Source organism: Saccopteryx leptura, chromosome 2, assembly GCF_036850995.1.
Source record: "Saccopteryx leptura isolate mSacLep1 chromosome 2, mSacLep1_pri_phased_curated, whole genome shotgun sequence".
Taxonomy (NCBI): Eukaryota; Metazoa; Chordata; class Mammalia; order Chiroptera; family Emballonuridae; genus Saccopteryx; species Saccopteryx leptura.
In genome coordinates, this window is record NC_089504.1 from 319359712 (window position 1) to 319386657 (window position 26946).

The 26946-nt window shown below is 47.3% G+C and overlaps 1 protein-coding gene across 1 annotated transcript in view; it reads right to left on the reverse strand.

Moving 5' to 3' along the window:
- The window catches only part of ZNF777 (zinc finger protein 777), a 31109-nt gene extending 9568 nt beyond the window's left edge, over positions 1-21541 (reverse strand). The window contains exons 1-4 of the mRNA XM_066362966.1: positions 20889-21541; positions 15602-16453; positions 12700-12826; positions 10574-10687 (exon numbers count right to left, since the gene is read on the reverse strand). Coding sequence (XP_066219063.1) covers positions 10574-10687; positions 12700-12826; positions 15602-16453; positions 20889-20993 — 1198 coding nt within the window. The 5' untranslated portion in view covers positions 20994-21541. The remainder of the gene's footprint in view (positions 1-10573; positions 10688-12699; positions 12827-15601; positions 16454-20888) is intronic.
- Positions 21542-26946: the final 5405 nt, after the last annotated feature.

Consider the following 26946-nt stretch of genomic DNA (forward strand, 5'->3'; position numbering starts at 1 on the left):
AGAGCACCAACGAAGTATGCCATAACTATGCCTGATGACCTCAAATGGGTTCTTTCTAATGTCTGGCAACCCTTTAATTCTTCTCTGATTGGCCAGCTCAACCCATTTAGGAAAAAACAGAACATATAGCAGCTTTAATACTCCCAGGGTGCATCCCCTCCCCTAGCCTGAAATGTAGACCCTGGCTACCGTCCCTCAGAGCTGAGTCTCCAACAATCTCTTCTCACTGTCCAAATTCTCTACCCACACATAACCTTTGGACTTCCCCCTGCTCTAACTCAAGGTTATCATCTTGACCCCACCCCCTTCCCCAGTCTCAGGAAAAGCAGTGTCCTCTCTCCTCTTCTCACCTAATGCTCTGCTTGCTTCCTTAGTTCTGCCCATGTTACCCCCGGACTTCTGCTCTACCAGCTGTGTCCCTTTTCTTCTTTGTCCTCAATCCTTGTCTCTGTACCCAATCCACAACCACCACCATGACTGCAGCATTAGAAAAGATCTTCATGACAAACTCCTTATATATTTTGCTGCTCACCTCCTCCCTAAAATATGTTTTTAGAACTATGGACCCTTTGCACCTTTTGGAATAAGTGTGATATGCTTCAACAATGGCAAAAAGATGTCATTTCCGGAGTACTGTAAATACTGATATTTTAAAATAAACTCTTCCATCACCCTTTAATGTCGCCAATGAAATCTAAGAACCCTACCAATTAAAAACCCACCATTATTTACTAGATCTTCTTTGATAGTTGAATTTTTTTATACCATTCCTTTCCACCTTGCATGTCTACTTCCATTCCCACTTTGCCCACAGAATTTTATCCTCATAGAACATATTTTCATGCTTAGAAGCCTTTTACTGATCACTTCAACTACCACTCAGCCACAAAAATGTGTATTTATTTATTTATTTTTGTTTTTTTCTATTTTTCTGAAGTTGGAAACCGGGAGGCAGTCAGACAGACTCCTGCATGCGCCCGACCGGGATCCACCCGGCATGCCCATCAGGGGGCGATGCTCTGCCCATCTGGGGCGTCGCTCTGAGGCAACCAGAGCCATCCTCAGTGCCTGGGCCAACTTTGCTCCAATGGAGCCTTAGCTGTGGGAGGGGAAGAGAGAGAGACAGAGAGAAAGGAGAGGGGGAGGGGTAGAGAAGCAGATGGGCTCTTCTCCTGTGTGCCTGGCCAGGAATCAAACCTGGGACTCCTGCACACCAGGCTGACGTTCTACCACTGAGCCAACGGCCAGGGCCAAAAATGTGTATTTAAATTGCAAGATTAATTCTGCTTTCATTTCTAACAACCACAGGTCTCTAAGTGTTCAGTCCCCCTGTAGACCTCCTGGGCGTGTGTTCCCCTTAGTTATTACTACTGTAGAATGATAAATTCAAGATAGAAAACAAGAACAAAAACAAAACCTGCTTGGAAATGTATCTCTTACAAGGATGGATAAGGATGTTTTTCCTCCAATTAGTTCACTTACCTGAGAATGAATATTCTCATGGTTTGAATGAGACAGAGTTCCGAATCCAATCTTCCTGTTTTTCATTTATCTAATGCAGTGGTAGTCAACCTAGTCCCTACCACCCACTAGTAGGCGTTCCAGCTTTCATGGTGGGCGGTAGCGGAGCAACCAAAGTATAAATAAAAAGATAGATTTAACTATAGTAAGTTGTTTTATAAAGATTTATTCTGCCAAACTTAGTGAAAATCCTACATAAAGTACTTGGTAATTATTATTATATGCTTTAACTTGCTGTAACTCTGCTTTATAAATTTTATAAAGTAAAGTTACTTCCCTACTTTATAAATCACCATTACTGTGGAACTGGTGGGCGGTTAGAAAATTTTACTACTAACAGATATACAAAAGTGGGCGGTAGGTATAAAAAGGTTGACTACCCCTGATCTAATACAAGCTTGGGAAGCTCATTTACACAGATACGTACCTAGCTAGCAGGAGCTTTGCTATGGAGTCATCACTCCATTCTTTGGACTTCTGAATTATAATGGTACCAGAGCGCACGGTGAATGTATCAAAAACTGTTTTTGGCCCTGGCCGGTTGGCTCAGTGGTAAAGCGTCGGGCTGGCGTGTAGAAGTCCCGGGTTCGATTCCCGGCCAGGGCACACAGGAGAAGTGCCCATCTGCTTCTCCACCCCTCCCCTTCTCCTTCCTCTCTGTCTCTCTCTTCCCCTCCCGCAGCCGAGGCTCCACTGGAGCAAAGATGGCCCGGGCGCTGGGGATGGCTCCTTGGCCTCTGCCCCAGGCGCTAGAGTGGCTCTGGTCGCAACAGAGCGACACCCCGGAGGGGCAGAGCATCGCCCCCTGGTGGGCAGAGCATCGCCCCCTGGTGGGCGTGCCGGGTGGATCCCGGTCGGGAGCATGTGGGAGTCTGTCTGTCTCTCCCCGTTTCCAGCTTCAGGAAAATAAAAAAAAAAAAATCCAAAAAACAAAACAAAACAAAAAAACAAACCTGTTTTTAAGGACCCATTAGCTGACAACTCAGTTTCTCTTTCAATTTTGTTGAAAGCAAAGTACTGCAAAAACATCTCACTTGTAAGAGAATTCACCATCTAGGCCCCAGAGCGATGACTTTCTGGTCATGTACCCCAATATCTGGGGTTGTCCCTTTGTTCCGTGACCCAGAGGGCTTCCTATACTTCAGAGAAACATTCCATAATGATATAGGGATGGATGGGAGGTGCCTGCTCTCTCTCTTTTAATTGTGGGGAATATAGGGGATGAGGACCAGCATTTCAAGGATCCTCATGTGCTGTGCACCCTCACTGATGGGTTTTATGAACGAGAACACATGGACTGAAAGACCTGGAAATTGAACCTTCAATGCCATCTGTTGTGTCTCTTTTGGACCCTGCACTGTCAAGGGCATGGATAATACCCCAGCTTGGAGACCACTGCTTTCCAACACCAGCTCCTACTTCAAGACCCCGCTCCAATGTCCCCCACACCACCAGGCTTCTCACAATGCTCTCGGCTGAGCACAGCGTGCTCTTCTCTGAACCCCAAGCACTCTTCCATTCCTTTCTATGACAGTTAATTCTTTTTCTCTTGAAACATCTATTTACATATTTTCACCTCCCATTTGTTAGATAGTAGGGAAGCCAGTTGTTTCCCCAATAAACAAAGTTAGTTGTTTCTAACTTTGAGCCGAGGAATAGGAGATTCCAAGACCTAGGACCTCAGATGTTCCCTCTGGAGGCTGGCTGGTCACCCAAACAGATCTGATGTGCCCAACCCATACCAACTATAACTTTCTGGAAATAATCTTTATAGCTTTGTCTTGATATTGTTTGGCTATAGAAAACTTAATTGAAGTTCTGATTGCTTTTTAATCTCTGTAATCACATTTCTTCATAAGAACTCTTGTGAAATGGGAAATATCTGTCCCATGACTTGTTTTAAAAAATATTAAATGTTTGTGAACACTGAATTTAATAATTAATGAAGCTGATGTAAGATTATATTTGTAGACAGTTAATCATTTAATAATTTATATTCTGCAATTTTATTTTTGTTTTCTGGAACAAAAAGTATTTTATTCCAGGTTTCAAATATTTTTATAGAGTTCTGAAAAGCTTCTAGGTGTAAGATCTGTGATCATAAGGTTTACTGAATAAAATGGGCCAAGTAAGTATTTCCACGCTTGATGTGAAACCCAGACACCATAAAGAAAATTACTGGTAAGTTTGACAGCAACACCACACACAAATACTATACAAAGGTAAAGCATAAACTCAGAAGCATGTTCACATACATAAAAGAGTTATAATGTTAACCTTTAAGAAGCTTTTACAAATCAATAATATAAAGACGAATAGTTCAAAAGAACAATAAGCAGAAGGCAATTCATAAAATAAGACATACTAGCGATCTATAAAGGTATAAAAATATACTCCACCCCTAGAGAAACTGAATGAAAATACCAAACTATTGTCCTTTCTACCCATCATTTTGACAGGTGAAAAGATAAATAATAACTACTACTGCCAATGATATGGGAAAGCAGGTAGTTCCATGCATAGATGAATGTGTAGAAATTGGAACAATTGATTTTTTGTTTTTTTTGTTGTTGTTTTATGTATTTTTCTGAAGTTGGAAACGGGGAGGCAGTCAGACAGACTCCCGCATGCGCCCGACCGGGATCCACCCAGCACCTACACCAGGGGGTGATGCACTGCCCATCTGGGGCGTCGCTCTGTTGCAACCAGAGCCATTCTAGTACCTGAGGTAAAGGCCACGGAGCCATCCCCAGCGCCCGGCCAACCCTGCTCCAGTGGAGCCTCGGCTGTGGGAGGGGAAGAGAGAGACGGAGAGGAAGGAGAGGGGAAGGGGTGGAGAAGCAGATGGGCACTTCTCCTGTGTGCCCTGGCTGGGAATCGAACCTGGGGCTCCTGCACGCCAGGCCGACGCTCTACCACTGAGCCAATCAGCCAGGGCTGGAACAATTGTTTTGAAGGGCATTTGCTAATATCTATTAATTTATTTCCAGTGTCTATTAAATTTTCAGACAAGTGCACAAAGATGTACTTATAAAAGACCTTTAATAAAGGCACGGAAACTTATAAATGTTCTAAATGTGCAAGGATGAGAGTTTATTTAAATAAATGATGAAATCAATGCACAGAATACTACAGTCTGCTATTTAAAAAAAAAAAAAAGCAAGATGCATTTATATGTTTTAACATGTAAAGATGTCAAAGAAATATTGAAACAAACAAGTTGCCAAACAATATACTTCTACACTGTTTGGATTTTTTAAATAATGAGTATGTATTTATAAAATTAAGGCCGTGTGTGTTACTATCTGCACACAAATTGGAAGGAATAAACTTGACTCTTGCAGGAGAATTATGTGGGGCTTTTACTCTCTGTATTTTTTTCTTTTTTGAGGTGACATTTTATCAGAAAGTGAACAAGTAGAGTTGCCACATTAACTTTCTCTACCCGCAAGAAGCAAAGAAATGACAGCTCAGACTAGTAGTTCTCCAACCTTGTCGTAGTTGCACTTCCTGTTAGATTTTTAAAAATTTCGGTATATTAGCTTTTTAAATCTTTTTAAAAAGTTACACATGTACACAGGCCAGAGGACTGAATAGTTCTTCCAAACTTTTTTTTAAAGAGCTCTCCTCACCCCCAACCCCTTATGATCGGCTTCCCAGAGGCAACCACTTCTAGTTCTGGATGTTTTCTTTTTTGTTCATCTATATATATCGCTCACAAAAATTAGGGGATATTTCAAAGTGAATATGAAGCTGTAAAATATTCCCCAATTTTTGTGAGGTGTGTAGTTCTTTTTTTAAAATTAATTTTAATGAGGTGATATTGATAAATCAGGGTACATATGTTCAGAGAAAACATCTCCAGGTTATTTTGACATTTGATTATGCTGCATTCCCATCACCCAAAGTCCAATTGTCTTCCGTCACCTTCTAACTGGTTTTCTTTGTGCCCCTCCCCTCTCCCAGTGAGGTGTGTAGTTCTAAGTAACATACTTATGTTGCTACTCCTTGAAGTTTCTGTTTTAAGTGTAATCTATGGACTTCCAAGAGCTACAGATGCGGACCAGGCTTTTCCGTGTCCATTCGGTATTTCTTTCAAATCCCTGATCCTTGCAGTTTGGTTTGTGATTCTGACTGGATCAATATTGGCATGATTAAATTATGTGAATATGATTTAAAATTAAACAATGCCATTTATTATAAGCATTGTTCTATGCCTGTAAAGCTTTTTGCTTTTCCCTGGAGCTAGTAATTTTTTCTTTTGCGTGGCTTACTATTAATTATTATGAACTCTCCCTCAAACCCTGCTCTGTAGCTCTCCTCTCAAAATATGCAGACATATTAGGTATTTCTCAATTTCATCTACTGGAAGAAAAAAATTTCTGGAACCTTCTGAGGTGCTCCAGTCTGGTCTGGTTGCCTCCAGGTGCACAGCTGTCTTCTTGGGCTCCGACAACACCTGGGATTCCCTTCACCTCTCGTGTGTGGAGCTCCTAACACCTCTTCCTGGGTTTCCCTCCCCATTTTGAGAACAGGGGCATGGAAGATGGTGAACACCTCAAACTATCTCGATTTCACTCCCATACAAGGTGAGGTAAAAGCAGGTCTACAACTGTTTGCACGGAAAATAGTGCAATAATGAATACATAATGATACAAGAATAAACTCTGTTTGTGTGCTCACCACGGTAAACCTACTTTTGCTGCATCCTGTATTTAATTAGTCTGGCTGGGTCCGTCACGTTCTAGAATAGTTGGATGATATTTTCCAATTTTAAAAGTTACGAGAATTTTTAAAGGCACTGCCCTGCTGATGTGGAGCTTCCAATACTGCTTAGAAAGTCCGAAGCCATTCTAATTTTTGTTCCTCTGTGTAGACCATATTTTTCTCTCCAGAAGCTTGCCGAACCTCCCTTGTCCTCAGCGGCTCTGAGATTTCTTGCTGCGGTAGCTGCAGGGTGGGCCTATTTCCATCCATCATCCCAGACGGTTGGTGGTTGCTTTCAATACAGAAAACCATGTCTTCGGTGCTGGGAATTTTTTATTTGTTTAGTGTAAATTTTATTTTTTACTTTTATTATTTTTATTTTCCAAACATCGTTGACATACAGTGTTTGTTTCAGGCACAGCTGAACATTTTTTTGAATTATTTTGTTGCTAATTCCCTACTTCCTGGTATTGCTATTCTTTTTTCCCCTGATATTCTCATCTTCTGGACATTGGACTTCCATCCTTTAATTTTATTATTGTTTCTCTGTTTTCTTTTTTGCCCTTTTGCTTTATTTTCTGAGATGTGTGCTCAGTGTTATCTTTTAACACTGCTACTGAGCTTACAGTTTCTATTATTATATTAAATTAATTTGACAGAGACAGAGAGTCAGAGGGATAGATAGGGACAGATAGGCAGGAAGGGAAGGCGATGAGAAGCATCAATTCTTTGTTGTGGCTCTTTAGTTGTTCATTGATTGCTTTCTCATATGCGCCTTTACCAGGTGCTACAGCAGTATGAGTGACCCCTTGCTCAAGCCAGCGACCTTGAGCTTCAAGTCAGACACCTTTGGGCTCAAGCCAGTGACCATGGGCTCATGTCTATGATCCCATGCTCAAGCCAACGGCTCCATGTTCAAGCTGGTGAGCCCGCGCTCAAGCCAGTGACCTTGGGATTTCAAACCTGGGTCCTCTGTGTCCCAGTCCAACACTCTATCCACTGTGCCACTGCCTGGTCAGGCTCAAATTTATTTTATTTTTTTTTACCTTTTTTTTAATCTTTGTATATCAGAGGCCTTTCCTGAATGTCTTGCAGTTCTTGACTGTCCATTTACATTAAAGTGGAACCGCCAGAAGAGCATCGAAAGTTCGGTGCATTGCCATCCATGCGTCTCCCAGTAGGATGATTCCTTAGGGTCATTTCATGGGGAAATAGCTGGTCCCAAAACTCTCCTGATTAAAACTCTTACAGTATCCTGCCTTGGGGCTTTAATCCTGGATGTCATTTTGGGAGTCAAGTCAGGGAAGAAGGCTGCAAATCTCAGTATCTATATGTCAACTCTCACTTATTCCCTTCTTCTTAACAGGGTACCCCACTCTCATTGTGCCTGGTGCCCACATCCACAGATCTTCCCGTTCACCTTCTCCAGAGAATAAGTCTTGGCCCTCTACTAGGGCCAGGAGAGGCCGATGCCAGGGTTGGGTTGGAGGAGACTGCGGAGGGGGCTGTGCCTTTAAAGGTTTCTTTAAAAGATGTTCCATGAATCCTCTGTTTCAGCCTCACCTTTACCCCATTTCTAAAGATAAGCAGCATCTCTGGCACTAGCTGCTGAGCGCTGAGCATGGGTGGGGTGGGTGGGGAGCACGTCGGATTTCCGCTCAGTCCCCCGCCCCCCGGCCCAGGGGTGGATGCCACTTCCTAAATCCATCATCGTCCAACCACTTGCTTTCAGGCTCCTGCCATCTGGTGGCTGCAGTCTCCTTGTCCATTCTTTCGAAAGTCCCTTCACTCTTATTTTAGAAAGATTTGGGGGGAATGGAGTAACACAGGCTCAATCTGCCATCATCAAATCTAAGTCATTCTTCATGCATTGCTCTTTTTTTTCCCTTTTAAACAATTATTTTAGATAAGAAGTAATACATGCTCACATCAGAAAATTCTGCAAAGCACTGAGAAATATGATTTTGGTATGGCTGCACCCAATTTTTTTTTCTCTTTTCTTTATATCATTGACTTCATAGCGTATTGACATTTTCCAATTCTACATTATTAACTTTCCCATAAACATTTCCAACGGACTTTAGAAATCCCTACCTTAAGCAAACAATGATGGAAATACTATCCACAAGCTCTGGCCAGTTGGCTCAGCGATAGAGCATCATCAGCCCAGCATGTGGAAGTCCCGGGTTCGATTCCCAGCCAGGGCACACAGGAGAGGCAACCATCTGTTTCTCCACCCTCCCCCTCTCCTTCCTCTTTATCTCTCTTTTCTCCTCCCGCAGCCAAGGCTCCATTGGAGCAAAGCTGGCCCAGGCGCTGAGGATGGCTCCATGGCCTCTGCCTCAGGTGCTAGAATGGCTCCAGTGGCCACAGAGCAACAGCCCAGATGGCAGAGCATCACCCCCTAGTGGGCATGCCGGGTGGATCCCGGTAGGGCACATGTAGGAGCCTGTCTCTCTGCCTCCCTGCTTCTCACTTCAAAAAAATACAATAAAAAAAGAAATACTATGAACATTCTTAGTTTGCTAGACTGTCCCCCCACTTGGCATCACACCAGTGGGGGGTCTGGCTCAAGGTTGATTTGCAGCTGCCCTCATAAGGGAGAAGACTCACAGACAGACGGGTTGCTATGGGCATGTTTGGGGCTCCAGTGACTGCAGATCCTAGAATGGCCACTCTCCAGAGGCCAGGGCCCTTGGTTCATGCACAGGTACGAGTTCAAGGGCAGCCCTGGAGCAGCAGTTCCCATGTCCTCTGTCTCCCTCCCGACTCAGGCTCCAAGTGGCTGGAGATGGTCAGTGGGACAAATGGCACATTCCAGCACACAAGGCAGCCTCTGGGAGACCACCACTCCAAACGGAAGCTCTGGCTGTGGACGTGTGTGTGTATGCCAGAACAAACCAGCCCAGTGGGTGGGGGTTATTTGCTTTTCAATTTCGGCCCCCATCTGTGGGAGGCCCATCGGCACTGAGAGTATGACAAGGGGACAGAGGAAGGGGACCGGTAGCTTCATTCCAGCACCTGGACCTCAAAGCCACACTGAGACATCAGGCTGGATTTTAGGATTTCAACCACAAGTCACCTATCCCATATTGTCATTTTTCCCCTTGCCAGCCTTCTTCCTCACTTCTTCTCTGAAATTCCCTATTCCCATGCGGCCCCAGTGTTTGGATGTGACCGCTCAAACCTTTCAGATACAGACTTACTTTCCTCCAAACCAAAGATCACTCTGCCACACACCACGTTTGCCACAACATGCCCCCGCCGTCTCATCTACTCTCCAATCTGTCTTTTCTTGTCTGCCAGACAAAGTCAGGGTCTGCCTCTTCTTTTGATTTAAATCTCCAGAGAGTAATGCACCAAATCCCTTTGAAATATGCCACATTCACTGTCCCACTGGGTTCTGTCTCTTTCCTAAGTTCCCTTTGCTCTCAGTCCATGGGGCTGACATCGCTCCATACGGTTCATCTTTGGAGCCAGTTTGTAGGTCCCAGAATCAGTGACGTTTCCTCATCACAAGACTTGACTGTTGGCCCCGGTGGGGTTATCCTCCACGATCACTAATGACGCCTGGCTACAAAGGACAAGGATCTCTTTCCACTGAAGACCTTTGTCAGAGGTAAGGAATACAAGTCCCAAGGCAAGTCCCAACTACGAGCTCCCGAAACAGACTACACACCCTGACAGCACTGCAGCTTAAGTGTCCAGGCCACTGAATGGCCGGTGTGGAAGGGACAACACTCCATGCAGGATGACCACAGCTAGTCATCGCTACGAGCTCATCACCACACCAGGCCTTCGATATTAGGACTAGTCCTATTTTAATCGAGAAAAAGGAAGCCTCCAAAAGAGGCCGAGTAACTGAAGTCAACACTGCTAGTAAGCAGACAAGCTGGGATTCAAGCCACCAGATGCTTGAGCCAGCAGCTGAGCCAGTCCTACCTGCCGCCTCTCTGCTGCCTCCACCTCACACCTCGTCTAGATAGACACTGTCCTGCACACTGGAGGGCGTTTCAGGTATGGTCTACATCTGTCCCTAACCTACTGACCGGTGGTAGGACCCAGACGTGGCCCTACTCCAGCAGCTCCAGCATGCATGCACAAGCAATCTGACAAGTGATTATCTTCCGTTCAATTGTTTTGTTACCTGCAGAGTGAGGTGACACTCAGAACTCACTGAGACAAGGAACCCAACAACAGACCTATTTATCAGTGGAGTCCCAGCACCTGCAGACAGACCACCTTCCTGCACATGCGGGCTGACACACCCGTCCAGGGCCCACCCTGGATTATAACGCTGAGAGATCTAGAGGGCTGAGCTGCGGGCTGCCCGGAAGCCACTCACCAGCACTGGGGTCTGCAGGCGGCTCGCCCTCCTCCGAGTCTTCCTGCTCCTGCATGGTTGGCCTCTCCCCGCGCTCCATCTGGGACATGAGGTCTGGCTTGGAAATGGCATAGTCTGGGCAGAAGGAAGGAAAGAAAACACACTATGGGGTGAGGTCGCACCGGATGCTGCAAAGGTGTCACACCTGGGCGAGTGTGACACCAGGAACAGCTAGCTCCCCTGATGGCGGCTGACAATGTTGGAAAAGAAGGGAGCTACGTTTCTAGCCCTTTCCTTGGACCCACTGTGTGTGTGTGTGTGCATGCATGTGTGCGTGTGCACACGAATGTGTGTGTTAACCACGCACTATATCCTCCCATGCAGGGACCAGCGGTGGGGCGCTGGCTGCTACCAATGCAAACTGGCCCTTTCGTCACCTGTCGCTCCCTGTTGCTCAGGGTTTTCATGACAAAGGCACCAGACATTTAAAATTTTATAAAGTACAAAATTAATCCTGATCAAACCTACACGTCATAACACAAAATACTGACAGATTTCCTTACATTCAAAACGTTTAAAGTTCTTTGGAAATAAAGTTAAAAGGTGAAGAAACTTGGAGGAAACATTATTACATGCACACATTTGTCATATGTAAGGCAAAGAGTGAATATTCATAATTACACATAAACAGTCTCTACAATTACTAAAAAAGCAAAGATAAGAATACGCAATTCATAGAAGAAATGCAAGTGGCCAGTAAACACAAGAAAAGATAAACAAGTTCACTAATCATAACAAGGTGTCATAGTTTACTTATCTATTTAAAATAGAAGAACATCAGTTGGGGCCAGGGTGTAGGGAAAAGGCCTTGTTACACACCACTGCATAAACATACACGGCCTCTGGGGGGCGCCACAGCAATGGCTGTGATATTATTGTAAATGTGCACCCTCTACTCCAAAAACCCACTTCTGGGAATCCGTCAGCTGAAATAATCACCTAAGTGCACAGACACACAGAGGTGTTTATGGCAACACTGCAACAGTCAGAAGACAGACTCCAGCTGCTGTTTGTTAAATGCCCAGTGGTTCAACATGGAAAACTGCCTGAGACCCACCGTTAGGTGAAATAAGTGAACTATCCTGTTGGTGCAAACTACAAACTGCGTGTGCACAAGTGCAAGCATCATATGTATGTTTGGATGTATACACACAAAAAATATGAGAAACCACGCAGGCCAACAGGTTCACGGTGGTTGCCTCTGGGGGATGGGGGCTGCTCTGTATTATATAAATCTAAATTGGTAACTTTCCACAATTATGCATGTACTTCAAAAAGAAAATAAAAAATAAAAAATATAAAAGTTATCCCTATGAAGAGATAATGTGTGTATAAAATTAACATTCAAGCAAGAATCAACATTTCTATACAACAGTGTATTTAATAACTTTTAAACTTTTTTGTGTGTGCCCAAAGAGTTCACCACATCAGAGAAAAAGGATACATATAAAAGTATAGTTTTCCCAGGTTTTCATCCTTCAATACTCCTATTTAATGAAGACAGAAATAATCAAGAGACTTTGGGGTAAGAGAGATTTTAGTGACACTGTGACCTCCTGGTGGGGACCTGGGATGTCTCCGGGTCACAGTGTCCTCTCTACACAAGGAGGGACAGGAAACTAGGGGATGTGGCCCTCAACAGATGATATTGTTTGGTTTGTTACCTCAACAGTGAAACAGGAGTGCCCACCCCTGTCCTAGCTCCCTAATTTAGAGGAATGACTATCAAATAGGATTCTTGTAAAGTGCTTCACACTTGCTTCATAGTGTGCTGGACAAACTAACTTAAATATTTATAAATATGGTCTGCAGAGAAAATAATATAAAGGCAGAGATCCTGATATCTGAGTCCGCCTTCTCCCCTTGGGCCAGTGGCTTCTCCATGGAGCGGTGCCTCCATTCACAAGCGGTCCTGCACCGATGTGTGTCAGTATATGGGAGCGTTCTTCTAACCTGTGGTGCTCTCAAACATTCGGTTTCCCTTGCTCTCAACTCTCCATAGGACCGGAGTTCAGAAACCCCAACAGTTCCAAGTGAACCTTGAGCCAGTGTCAAGGCTGCCCCGGCGAGGGAAGCCCTCTCCTTACCCATGGAAACCAGAGACTCGTAGTTGCCCCTCATCACGTTCTTGTACAGCTCCTTCTGCCACTCGGACAGGTTCCCCCACTCCTGCTCTGAGAAATGGACGGCGACATCATCGAACGTGACAGGGACCTGGAGGGAACACAATAAGCTCAGCTGGGACCCACAGGAGGGCTGTCACAGGCCCTTGCCTGCCAAGTCCCAACGAAACAAATGGCCCTTTACCTGCCCTGGCCTGGCTCAAATACCTCTCCTTAGGACCAGGTAGGCAAGGCCCAAAAGCACAGTCGTGGGGTGTCACTAAGGAGTCTGGCCAGGCTTAGGCCATTGTCCTAACCAAGGGTCCCCAAACTTTTTACACAGGGGGCCAGTTCACTGTCCCTCAGACCGTTGGAGGGCCAGATTATAAAAAAAACTATGAATAAATCCCTATGCACACTGCACATATCTTTTTTTAAAGTTAAAAAAAAAAAAAAAACGGGAACAAATACAATATTTAAAATAAAGAACAAGTAAATTTAAATCAACAAACTGGCCAGTATTTCAATGGGAACTATGCTCCTCTCACTGACCACCAATGAAAGAGGTGCCCCTTCCGGAAGTGCGGCGGGGGTTAGATAAATGGCCTCAGGGGGCCTCATGTGGCCCGCGGGGCTGTAGTTTGGGGACCCTGGTCCTAACCAACTCCACAGAGTAAGAATCTTGTCTTGCCTGGTCCTCCTCCTTTCTAACAGGATAATCCTCGCTGCGGTAAAGCATGGTGTGCAGACCAGCAGAAAGAGCGCAACCAGGGAATTTGCTAGAAACACAGCCACTACATCAGATTCTGCCTTTAGTAAGCTCCTCAGGGGACTCATGTACACAATAAAATTAGACAAGGGCTGGCCTAGAGAACACAGTCCAAGTTCTTTTCTAAAGGCTGGGAAAGCCTGACCAGGCGGTGGCGCAGTGGATAGAGCGCTGGACTGGGATGCGGAAGGACCCAGGTTTGAGACCCCGAGGTTACCAGCTTGAGCACGGGCTCATCTGGTTTGAGCAAAAGCTCACCAGCTTGGACCCAAGGTCACTGGCTCCAGCAAAGGGTTACTCGCTCTCCTGAAGGCCCACGGTCAAGGCACATGTGAGAAAGCAATCAATGAACAACTAAGGTGTCGCAACGCGCAACGAAAAACTGATGATTGATGCTTCTCATCTCTCTCCTGTCTGTCTCTCCCTGTCTATCCCTCTCTCTGACTCTCTCTCTGTCTCTGTAAAAAAAAAAAAAATAATAATAAAGGCTGGGAAAAGGTGCAGAGGCACGAAGGAAAGAAATCTGGTCCACAGTACAGATTCTTACAGACTCTTCGGGAAAATCATATTAAAACCAAATGTTCTCTAGTTTGTTTTAGGGTCCTTCTTGAGATCACATTTTAACTGGCATTAACATGGTTCATAAGGCAACTGATAAAAACATTGAGCCCTGCCTGGCCTGTGGTGGCGCAGTGGATAAACCTTCGGCCTGGAATGCCAAGGTTGCCAGTTCAAAACCCTGGGCTTGGCCCTGGCCGGTTGGCTCAGTAGTGGAGCGTCGGCCTGGCGTGCAGAGGTCCCGGGTTCGATTCCCGGCCAGGGCTCACAGGAGAGGCGCCCATCTGCTTCTCCACCCCTCCCCCTCTCCTTCCTCTCTGTCTATCTCTTCCCCTCCCGCAGCCGAGGCTCCATTGGAGCAGAGATGGCCCAGGCGCTGGGGATGGCTCCTTGGCCTCTGCCCTGGGCACTAGAGTGGCTCTGGTCGCGATGGAGCGACGCCCCGGAGGGGCAGAGCATCGCCCCCAGGTGGGCAGAGCGTTGCCCCTGGTGGGCGTGCTGGGTGGATCCCGGTCGGGCGCGTGCGGGAGTCTGACTGTCTCTCCCCATTTCCAGCTTCAGAGGAATACAGGAGAAAAAAAAAAAAGAAAGAAAAAAACAAAACAAAAACCCTGGGCTTCCCTGGTCAAGGCACATACAACAAGCAAGCAATGAACAACTAACATGAAGCAACTATGAGTTGATACTTCCCATTCCATGCTCCCCTTTCTCTCCTGTCTCTGTAAAACCAATAAATAAAGTATTTAAAAAAAAAAAAAAAGGCTCTGGCCGGTTGGCTCAGCGGTAGAGCGTTGGCCTGGCGTGCGGGGGACCAGGGTTTGATTCCCGGCCAGGGCACATAGGAGAAGCGCCCATTTGCTTCTCCACTCCCCCCCCTCCTTCCTCTCTGTCTCTCTCTTCCCCTCCCGCAGCCAAGGCTCCATTGGAGCAAAGATGGCCCGGGCGCTGGGGATGGCTCCTTGGCCTCTGCCCCAGACGCAAGAGTGGCTCTGGTCACGGCAGAGCGACGCCCCGGAGGGGCAGAGCATCGCCCCCTGGTGGGCAGAGCATCGCCCCTGGTGGGCGTGCCGGGTGGATCCCGGTCAGGCGCATGAGGGAGTCTGTCTGACCGTCTCTCCCCGTTTCCAGCTTCAGAAAAATACAAAAAACAAAACAAAACAAAAAAACACATTGAGCCTGACAGAGCCTCCTAATACTTCTCTGCAGTCTCCCTCCCCCAGGGATGAGCCGCTAACTCACACTCGCAGGGACATAAAGCCTCAGTACCTATCACTGGACCTTCGGCCTGCTTTCTTGTCCTCTCAGACATCACAGACTGAACGCCCTTCGAAATCCCCGAGCACTAGCGCTAGGGCCTTCTCCTCATCTATTAACCTATGCTCTTATCAACACGAGGAAGAGTTTGACTGTGGCAAGTCCATGTTGGCAACGAGGTATCGTTATGGTTTTTTTTTTCCTTCTCAACCATCGCTTTCCTCCTTTCTTTTCTATTTAACTAAATTCCTAAAACACATTCTAATTCAGATCATTCCTTGGGAGCCCCAGCTGGGACAGGGTTACCTTGGGAACTTCGCCGTTGCTGCCGGGGGGCAGCCGCAGGATCCAGAAATTTCTGTTTTTCAGCAGGTTCTCCATGTTCTCCAGCCGCCTCTGCAGCAGCCCGTACTCCTGCAGCAGGGTCCCCAGCACGACCCACTTGCTCTCTAGATGGTTTGCAAACTCCACGGCCGTCTTCTCACAGTCAGCTATCTTTTTTTCGTTTGTCCCTGTCCGTCCCTCCAGTGTCAGCAGCCGCATGGCCTGGGCCTCCAGTTTCCTCTCTACCGCTTGGACGGCAGCCCACATGGCCAAGCGGGTGATCTCCGCCATCGGGAGTGGCGCGTCCTTCTGGGCTTCAGAAGAGACGTGGAAGGAGGTCTCCTTTTGGGAAACTGGGCTCTGGAGCAGGGGGTCCATGTCGGCTTCAGAGACTGTGGGGGAGAGGCTGAGGGGGTCCTTCTCGGGAACTTCAGGGGAGTGGAGTGGGGCTTCCTGGTGGTGAGTGGAGTGAGAGAGAAGTGAGAATTCTTGATCGGCAGCAGCTGGGGGTGGATACTGGGTCTCTTCCTGGGAAGGCAGGGGGCCCTGGAGCTGCGTCTCTTGCTCAGAGGTGGCCGAGTACAGGAGTGAGGGTCCCTTCTGGAGGATGTGCGGCATCCTGCTGGAGGTCTCTTGCTTGGGAGTGAGGGGCAAGGAGCCTTGCCGGGGACCAGAGGGAGACAAAGAAGGAACTTCTTTGGGGGGAAGAACACGGGACTGGAACAGAGCTTCTTGGGGGAGTCCAGCGGGGGCTTGCCGTGGAGTTTCTTCCTGCAGGACACTGGGAAATGACAGAGGCGATGAACGCTGGGTCTCCATGTCCAGCTGCTGGACCTGTGTTCAAGAGAAGGGCAGGAGTGAGGGCCATAGTCTCCAACCGGCAAAATAAACGCCAAAGATAAGCACCCACATGAAAAGGGTGTTGGTAGCAACGTGTTCTGGGGACAGTAATCTTTTCTTGAGAGCCAAGCATTCATTCAGACATCAACTACCAAAGCATTATTAACAACAGATAAAAGATATACAGTGATGCTGCCTTCTGCTCTTTATGGAGCCCATTCCTTTTCTACAATATACTCTGCATGGGCACCATCCTAGGAGTCATAGCGTCAGAGAGGAGAAAGGGTGCTGGCTGTGAATTAGAACACTTGGTTCTCAGGCCTGTCCACACCTATTGCTGCCTGTGTAGCCCTGGCCCGGTCACTCGAACCCTCTGTTCTCAGCATTCTCATCCATGAAATAAGGACAGCCATCTGGCATACCCTGATCCTTCACTGAGTTGTTCAAGCATTAAATAAAAGAGAACTCTGAAGAGCCACAAGCAGAATATTGTCAATGCCAGGCATGGTTCCTATCCCCAGACAAGTGGAAGAGGATGGGGTGGGGGGCTGGTGCTACCCACAGACCTACCTCACAGGTAAGTCATGTGGCCCAACTTCTTCGATTTGCATTACCAGGCATTCACAGTGCCCATGACTTCTTTCTCTCACTTTATCCAATAGTGAAGACACACAGTGATCTTAAATTCCACAACTTTTTGATAAAAGCTAAACTGTTGACTTATCAATAAAATTCCTCAAAGAGCTTTATGGTGTAGGCTGGCTTTGACACATATTCTATGGACCCAGTCCCTACTGGAGCAGCCAAATGGTCGTCTGGGCATTCCAAGCTGGCATTGGCTCTAAGCACAGAGAGGACAGACCCTGGGACAGGCGCGGCATGGCAATTCACTGACTCCCCGGGAGGTCCCCTGGCAGATGGTGTACTGCATGGTCTGGGTTCCTCCCTACGGTTTGTGCGGTGGCAAGTGAGGAAAAAGGCCTCGAAGGGCTGGAAGCAGAGCTGACATTTGCCATTTTTGTGACTCATGTCAACGCTGAAAGGGACCAGAACCAAAACAAAGACTGACTCCTTTGGGGATTTCAATTAGTCACACTCCTCTCCCTGTTCCCCACCTTGACACATCCATGTTCAGAGAATTCTTTTGTCATCAGGGATGTGAAGGCCAACATCTGCATGACGAGTTCTGTATTTACCTATCCAACTATCCAACAGCATTAATTGGAACTGAACAGAGTCTCTTCCATGACAATGTTCGCCCATTTCCTCATAGGCTTCCTGCAGATTTTACTCAATGCCAATTACTACGCACCATGTTCTAGTGATCTTTCAAGGAAAATTCCCATTTTCTTCATTTGAAAATGAACATATCCCATGTATCGTCTGATACATAGTATGTGCTCAATAAATGGCTGATGAAAGAATGAATAATATATAAACTATAGAGTTATGAGAAAAAAATTATTAGGGTAAATAATGAAGTTCCGTCAGTCTTTTACCAAAGACGATCTAGACCTATTTACATTTCTATCATCTTCTTTCTCTTCTTCGTTTATTCATTAACTTGTGGGTCTACTCATTAAGCCACTACCATTACATTTTTAAGCCAAAGATGAAAGATTTAAGACCTTTTTCCAGGCAAAACAATGTGGCGGTAGCATGGTCCGAGAGCTCTACAGCTGGCCAGTGAGGAGATAGCTAACAATTCTTCAGCATGTATGCCACTAACAGTGTTAAACATTTTAAAGGGTTATTTCATTTACTCTTCATGAAACCCGACGAAACGGAACTACTAGAATTATTATCCACACACAGCACATACACACTGAGGCAGGATAGGCTAGCAAACTGCACAAGGCCACAAAAGTGGTCTGGCTCCTGCCTGACCTGTGGTGGCGCAGTGGATAAAGCGTCGACCTGGAAATGTTGAGGTCGCCGGTTCAAAACCCTGGACTTGCCTGGTCAAGGCACATATGGGAGTTGATGCTTCCAGCTCCTCCCCCCTTCTCTCTCTATGTCTCTCTCTCCTCTCTCTCCCTCTCTGTCTCTCTCTCTGTCTCTCTCCTCTCTAAAAATGAATAAATAAAATTTAAAAAAATTTAAAAAAAAAAGTGGAAAAGTGGTCTGGCTCCTGAGCCCCAGTTTCAGCTCAGTGTGGGTCACCTCCTGGCCTCACATATCAACTGAGGCAGCTGGCTGGTGCGCTGAATCCTTTTTACCTCTAAAACTGAGATGCTTAGAGGTTAAACAAAGATCTGTGGGAGGTTCTATTGTGGGGGAGGTGGAGGGCCCTACCTGAAAAGATATTTTCATTTAAAGCTGGGGTCTGGAATCCCTTTAAAAACCCAATGAAAGTTATGGATTCTCTTGCTCAAAAAAAATGCACATGGGGCCTGGCCTGTGGTGGCACAATGGAAACAGCGTCGACCTAGAACGCTGAGGTCACCAGTTCAAGGCCCTGGGCTTGCCCAGTTAAGGCACATACCGGCATGCAACAAGTAAGCAATGAACAGCTAAAGTGAAGCAACTATGAGTTGATACTTCTTGCCCCCACCCCTTCACCCCCAGTAAAACCAATAAATAAAATATTAAACACAACACACAGGCACATACATATACAAAATTCTGCAAACATGTACAAGGGGTTCGTGGACCCCTAAACCTGAAGACTCATCAACAACAAAGCCACCTCCCAACTCTTCACAGGTGAGGGCAAGACTGGATCCCCCCCCTGGGATGGGAACCCCAGACATAGGGAAAGTGACTACTAGCATAATGCAACATAATAGGCACATTATGGCCCCATCCTTAGAGGGGATTAGGGTATTTGCCTACAACTCATAGCAAGAAGTGAAAAATCCCCTGGGGCCAAGTTAGTCTCCCTGAGTAATTCAGGGGTTTATCCGAAACAATGAAAACAAGCTCCAGTACAGTAAATAAAGCCAGGAGAGTAAGACATGGTTACAAACTAGTCTAATCAGAGCTCAAGGGAAAATACCATTTCTTAGCTGGCTATTATTAGGCTGTCTCTCTCCATTTCCGGATTTGGAGGACTATGGAGGGATGAGGGGCCACAGGAGCATGTCCCCTCCCCTGCCCCCAAATAAAATCCCCTTGCTATCATTTCCTAATGGTTTTCCCACCACCCTCAGCAGAGAGAAGTGGCCCAAGAGAAGGATGTAAATATTACATTTAAGATTAATAAGCTGTATTCTCCAACTGTTGTGGGGGGGAATAGATTTCTTCTGAACTGTATTTTACAAGATTTCACTGCATCTCCCTACCCGACAGCCGGTAAGTGAATGGGGTCTTCAAGATTCATGCCACATTAGCAGAAAAATACATAACCATGCATATTTGATTTATAAAGAAAGCTGTGCCATTTTCATGGATGACCCAGTGTGGTATACCCAGAATTATATAGAGCCCTGCAGACCTAAGCCTGGAGGTTAAACATTTTAAAATCTCCACTTTATTCTATTTTCCTAAGAGTTTCACTATAATGATAATAATAAAAATTACTATTATTAAAGAACTGATAGGCTCTGTAGAAAGCCATCTATCCGGACCACTTCCTGGGCACAACAGGAAACTGAGGCTCAGAGGCACTGACCCCCATGCAGCACTGCTCCCAGAACGACCGCTGCATCTCCGAGAGGAGCTCTACGGCGGACATTTTTACACAGATTTTTTTTCAATGGCCCACTGAAGAGACACAAAAGTCCCTGAGCCCTTGGGAGCCCGTTCCCCAGTTCCCATCCGTCTAGACGCCATAAGTACGTCCTGGGGCCCTCCCCACGCAGAGGCTGGAGGCCAAGGCGCCAAGCCGGAGGGTCACCTGCTTCCCAGCGCCGGGCCCCCACCTCCCCGGCCGCCACCGGCCGCCACCGGCCGCCACCCCTCCCCCACCCCGACGGGCCGCGTCCACCGCGCACCCGGCCCAGGCCCGTCCCCCAGGGAGGCCGCCGCCACAGCCGCCCCCACCCCGTCCAGGCCGCAGCGCGGGAGGCTGGCGTTTCTGGGGACGCGGGCAACGAGCCACGGACGACTCGCTACGTGACCTTGGGGCAGGCGGGGCAGGTCGCCGCCAGGTGTCTGCGCCTCAGTGTCTCCGCTCTGCGAAATGGGGAGAGCCGCGTCAGCGCCGCGCGCCGGCGGCGGGAGGCTCCGCGGGGCCGAGCTCTGCGGAAAACGTGCGGCGACCACCCCGACGGACGCAGCGCCGGCTCCGCGGGGAGCGAGGCGCGCCGCCCCGTCGCCTACCGCCGGTCCGCGTGCGTGCCTGGCCCGGCGCGTCCCCGCAGCCTCGCCCGGACGGCGGACGGCGCCTCGGCCCCGCGCTCGTCCCGCAGCCCCCCCTCCTGCTCAGGGGCGCGCGTCCCTCCCCCCCCCCCCCCGTCCCCAACGTCGCAGCGCTTCTGTTCCTTACCGAGACCCCAGGCCGGGCCGCCGAGCCCGGGACGCGCAGGCCGTCCCCAGGGCCCCGAGTCCGCGCGTCCGTGCGCGCGCGGGCCGCCCTCACCGCCTCGGCCATGGCCCTGCGCTGTCCGGCCCGGCCCCGAGCCGCCGCCGCCGCCGCTGCCGCCGCGCGGCCCCACGCAGGCCGGCCCCGGCCTCTCCGCAGGCGCCGCCCGCCCGCCCGCCCGGCCTCCCCTGCCCGGGCTCGCGCGGCCGTCGGGCCCGGTCTGCTCCGGGAGCGCGGGGCGGGCGGAGACGGAGCGGCCGAGCCCGGCGGCGGCGTCGGAGCGGGGCGCGCGGCAGTGGCGGCGGGCGGCCCGGCCGGCTGCGCCCCGGCCGCGAGCTGGGCCCCGGCCCTCAGCACCGGCCCCCGGCCCGCGCGCGGCCCCTCTGCGGCCGCGGCTGCGACCCCGGCTCCGGCCCCGGCCCCGGCTGCGAGCTGCGCTGCCGTCCCGGCGCCGCTTCAGCAGGGGAGCTGCACCGCAGCTGCCATGTTGATACAAACTGCATCCTGGGAGGCATGTCCCTCTCGGGCCGTTTAAAGAGAAACACTCCGAGGCTCGTCGGAGGCTGCAGGAACCCAGACAGCTCCATCTACAGCCGGTAGGAGCAAACAGTGTGGAGCGAGCAGCCAGGCGGCGACGGACACGCCCTGAGCCCCGGGCCAGCCCGTCGTGCAGCCCGGGCCGAACCGCCCGGGCCTTCCACCCCGGGGCCCCCCGGGCCTCTCACCTAGGGTCCGCGCCCGCCCGGCACCCTAGGGCGAGACGGGGAGGCGGGAGCACCGCGGAGAAATGCGAGCGCGCAGCGGGGCGACGTGGTGGGGTCTGGAGGCGGCTTGATTGGCTCCGACAGCCTTCCCCCGCCAGATCCCCTGCTCCTCTCAAACCCAGAACCCTTTCAAACCTGCGCTCACAAAGGGATCTAAGAAACCCGTCACACCAAAGACAGCCCCAGTTCATGTGACCAGCTCTGTGCAGCCCGGGTTCCAGGGAAGCGGGCTGTGGTTCCAAGGGGTAGCCAGGGGGTTGGGTGCTTTTGTGAAATGCCCGAGTGTTGTTTGTGACCTAAAAGGAGAGAAGAACGAGAATCATAGAGGGCTGGGGTCAGCAGGGGCCAGACCCGTCATTTGAGAGGAAACTGAGGCCGAGTGGGAAGTGACTTGTTTACCCTAAGCTGCAATGTAGGTCCCCTGTGTGAATGCTCTTTCTACCAATGAGAGACACCCCTCCCCCCAAAGCCACTGTCAAGTTTGGAGTTGGCGACTCCTTCACCTGGACAGGTTCACTCACATATTATGGAATATCTACCTACAAGGTGGCATGTACTGATAATGAAATTTAAAAGAAAAAGAAGAAAGAAAAGAAAAAGTATAGGCAGGCCTCCTGGTTACAAGTAACAAAAATCCAACTGGAACTAACTTAAAGGGGGGTAGGGGAGAAGAATATATTTGTTCACCTAATGAGAACCCCAGAGAGGTCAGGGGTAGAGCTGCATGGAAGGCAACAGGAGCAGGACACTGTGCACTGTTGGCTCAGATCTCTCTTTAAAAATGGAAAATAAGGCCAGTTCTACCCAGTCTTTTCCCTTCCCTTCCCTTCCCAGAGGTCAGACTTCCCACTTGTCTTGCTGCCTTTCCTACCCTCTCTCAGTAAACACTGCATTCCACTGGTTTGAGTATTTTACAATTTTGTGTGTGACGCAATCCAGTCCATATCCTGTTGGAATTTTTTTTTTCCATTTGTCATTATGTTTTGGAGATACAAGGTATTTTTAAACAAGCATGTCTGGTTCATTCATCTTAACCACTATATAGTATTTCATTGAATAAGTAAACTCCAGTTTACTTTCCATGCCCCCAAGAGGAATGAAAACAGACCTGCTACGTGGAACATCTGCCCACGTGTCTCACTGTGTACCCTGCGGGGCTTGATCTGGCAGAGACACTGAGACAGGGCACCCTGGGTGATAGGAATGCCTCCATTTTCCCTGGAATTACCAGACGGCTCAACAGCAACAGGGTGCCTGGTGACACTCCCACCAGCAATGTGTGGGGTCCTGTTTTCACATTTTCACCAACACTCGCTGATAATGGATTCAGAAGCCATTACAAGGACTGTAAGCTCATGCCTTTCCTTGGTATCTAAATTTGTATTTACCGGATTATTAAGAAAGTTGAACACCTTTTCATACTTACTAGGCATTTATTTTCTTCCTCTATGACAGGGGTTGGGAACCTATGGCTCGTGAGCCAGATGTGGCTCTTTTTTTTTTTTTTTTTTTTTGCATTTTTCTGAAGCTGGAAACAGGGAGAGACAGTCAGACAGACTCCCCCACGCGCCCGACGGGGATCCACCTGGCACGCCCACCATGGGGCGGTGCTCTGCCCACCAGGGGGCGATGCTCTGCCCATCCTGGGCGTCGCCATGTTGCGACCAGAGCCACTCCAGCGCCTGAGGCAAAGGCCACAGAGCCATCCCCAGCACCCGGGCCATCTTTGCTCCAATGGAGCCTTGGCTGCGGGAGGGGAAGAGAGAGACAGAGAGGAAGGCGCGGCGGAGGGGTGGAGAAGCAAATGGGCGCTTCTCCTGTGTGCCCTGGCCGGGAATCGAACCCGGGTCCTCCGCACGCTAGGCCGATGCTCTACCGCTGAGCCAACCGGCCAGGGCCTGTGGCTCTTTTGATGGCTGCATCTGGTTCGCAGACAAATCTTTAATAAAAAAAATAATGTTAAAAATATAAAACATTCTCATGTATTACAATCCATTCATTTCCTACTGCTCATGTTCATGGTTGTGGGTGGCTGGAACCAATCACAGCTGTCCTCCGGGACAACACCAAATTTTTATTGGATAATGTGTAAAGTACAGGGGTCGTTGTATGGCTCTCACGGAATTACATTTTAAAATATGTGGCGTTCATGGCTCTCTCAGCCAAAAAGGTTCCCAATCCCTGCTCTATGAATTTCTTCTTCGTAGCTTTTGCCAACATTTCTGTTACGAAGTCATGGTGGTTTATAAGAGTTACTTTAGGCCCTGGCTGGTTGGCTCAGTGGTAGAGCGTCGGCCTGGTGTGCAGGAGTCCCAGGTTCGATTTCTGGCCAGGGCACACAGGAGAGGTGCCTATCTGCTTCTCCACCCCTCCCCCTCTCCTTTCTCTCTGTCTCTCTCTTCCCCTCCCGCAGCCAAGGCTCCATTGGAACAAAGTTGGCCCGGGCACTGGGGGTGGCTCTATGGCCTCTGCCTCAGGCGCTAGAATGGCTCTGGTTGCGGCACAGCATCGCCCCCTGGTGGGTGTGCCAGGTGGATCCCTGTCGGGTGCATGCGGGAGTCTATCTCACTGCCTCCCCGTTTCCAACTTCAGAAAAAAAAAGTTATTTTATTTTATTTTATTTATTCATTTTAGAGAGGAGAGAGAGAGAGAGAGAAAGGGGGAGGAGCAGGAAGCATCAACTCCCATATGTGCCTTAACCAGCAAGCCCAGGGTTTTGAACCGGCGACCTCAGAGTTCCAGGTCGATTCTTAAATTATTTTTATTATTTTTTAAATTTTTATTTATTTTAGAGGAGAGAGAGAGAGAAAGAGAGAGAGAGAGAGAGAGAAGGGGGGAGGAAGAGAAAGCATCAACTCCCTCCCATATGTGCCTTGACCAGGCAAGCCCAGGGTTTTGAACCAGCAACCTCAGCGTTCCAAATCGATGCTGGATCCACTGCGCCACCACAGGTTAGGCTGTTTGTTTGTTTAAAAAAACACTCTGGATATTAATTTTTATCATCAAACCCTTAATGTAATTACTGGTATGATTGCATTTAACTCTACCATCTTACTAGAGGTTCTCTATGTGTTCCAAGTATTCAATGATACCTTCCCCCTTTTTTGTCTGCTTTTGAATTATTTTTAAAGTAATTCTATTTTTTTCACTATTCACTTATTAGTTACATCTTATTTTTAATGGTTGCCCTAAGTATTTTTTAGTTAAAATTAAAAAAAATATATATATATATATATTGATTGATTGATTTTAGAGAGTGGGAGAGAGAAACACTGATTTGTTGTTCAACTTATTTATGCCTTCATTGGTTAATTCTTGGATGTGCCCCGACAGGGGATTGAACCTGCGACCTTGGCGTGTATCAGGACAATGCTCTGACCGGTTGAGTTACCTGGCCAGGATGGTGGACCTAAGTTTTATAATATACACTTCTAATTTTTAACAGCCTACTTCATATAAATTCTACCTCTTCACCTACGGTGCATTAACATTACAGCAGGTTATCCACCGCGTTGTGCTGGTGTTAGCTTACATTTGATGTTTCTGAGTGTCATACTATGCACAATATGCTGTTGTTTGTACATATCTTCTCAACACTTTTCATGGTAGGTGTTGCACCAACATTTGTATTTAAATATAATCAAATCTAGTACTTTTCTTTTTTAAGAGTTTGTATCATACTTTCTTTTTCTGTCTTTTTTGTTTGTTTTCTTCCCTCCCTGAGTGCTGTAAGAATTTTATTCTCAATATCTTATTCTAAAACCTGTATAATTTAGTTTTTTTACAGTTAAGTATTTAATCTAGAATTGACTTTTCCAGCTTTTAATAAACTGCATCTTTACCAAGATATATTTTGCCTCATATAAACCATCCATTTAAAGTGTACAGTTCATTGGTTTTAGTGTGTTCAGAGCTTGTGCAACCATCACAATGACCTAATGATTCTCACGAAAACTTCAGAGCACAGAGTTGGATTTTTGCTTAGTTTTATAATCTGACAATTTGTCTTTCGAATGGAGAGCTTAATTCTCCCCATTTATGGCGAATGTAGATATACTGGGGGGGGTTTTCTGTCTTACTTTGTGATCTTTATTTACCATAACTTTTCTTTGCTTCTTTCCCGTTTCCTACCTTCTATTAACAGCGTTTCCTTTACTCCTCTTTTCTCCTTCTGCTGGGAGCCATTCTGCTTCTGCTCCTTTAGCAACAATGATGAACATTTTAAACATGTACATTTGAGTTACAAAGTTTAAATGAACTGATATCTCTGCCCATCCCTTTAAATCACAAGGACCATAAGATGCTTCCATTGACATGATGCTCCATCCTTCTTACATGAGATTGTTGTCTAGTATTTTAGTTCTACTTTGTTTTGTATTCCCCAAATTTGTCTTTAATATTGTCTTTTAAAGTCAATGCATGTTAAAGATTTACTCATGTTCATTAAATTAATTATTTTGCTGACCATGCTCCTTACGTCCTTTCTTTTTCCCAAAGGATAGTCTTCAGTAGTTTTTCAGGGAATGGTACACTCTGTTTTTATTTTCTGAAAATGTCTTTATTTGGTTTTGTTTGTGTATGATAATTGATCAGGGTATAATATCAAGGTTATTTTCCCTCACTGCTTTGTAGATGATAGTCCACTGTCTTCTGACTTCTATTACTATCATTTGTTTTTATTATAGAAATCTATTGTCAGCCTGGCCCGACAGCTCAGTTGGTTAGAGCATTGTCCGCAATGCAGAGGTTGTGGATTCAATCCCTGGTCAGACCACATACAGGAACAGATCGATGCTCCTGTCTCTCTTTCTCACTCTCTAAAATCAATAAAATAAACATTTTAAAAAAATCTATTGCTAATCTAATAGTTTTTCCTTTGATGTCAATCTTTTTCTCTTGAATTTGAGGCTTTTATTTTTGTTTTTCATAATTTCTTGAATATTGTCATCTATTCTTTTAAAGTATTTATTTTCTCCTAATTTCCTAATTATCTCTTTCTAGATGAGAAAATCTGATTCGCTGTATGGTGTTCCTAGGCTATGCTCTTAACGTATCATGTTTCCATCTGTCATTTTTCTCTGTCCTTCATTCTGCCTCCTTTTCTCATCTGTCTTTCATGTAACTAACGCTTTTCAGCAGTGTGTAGGTCTGCTGTTTAACAGTCCATTGAGGTTTTATAAGAATTTCAGTGACTATTTTTAGAAAAAAAAATTTCAAATATTTCTTTTTAATAGCATCTTGATTTATCTTAAGGTTTG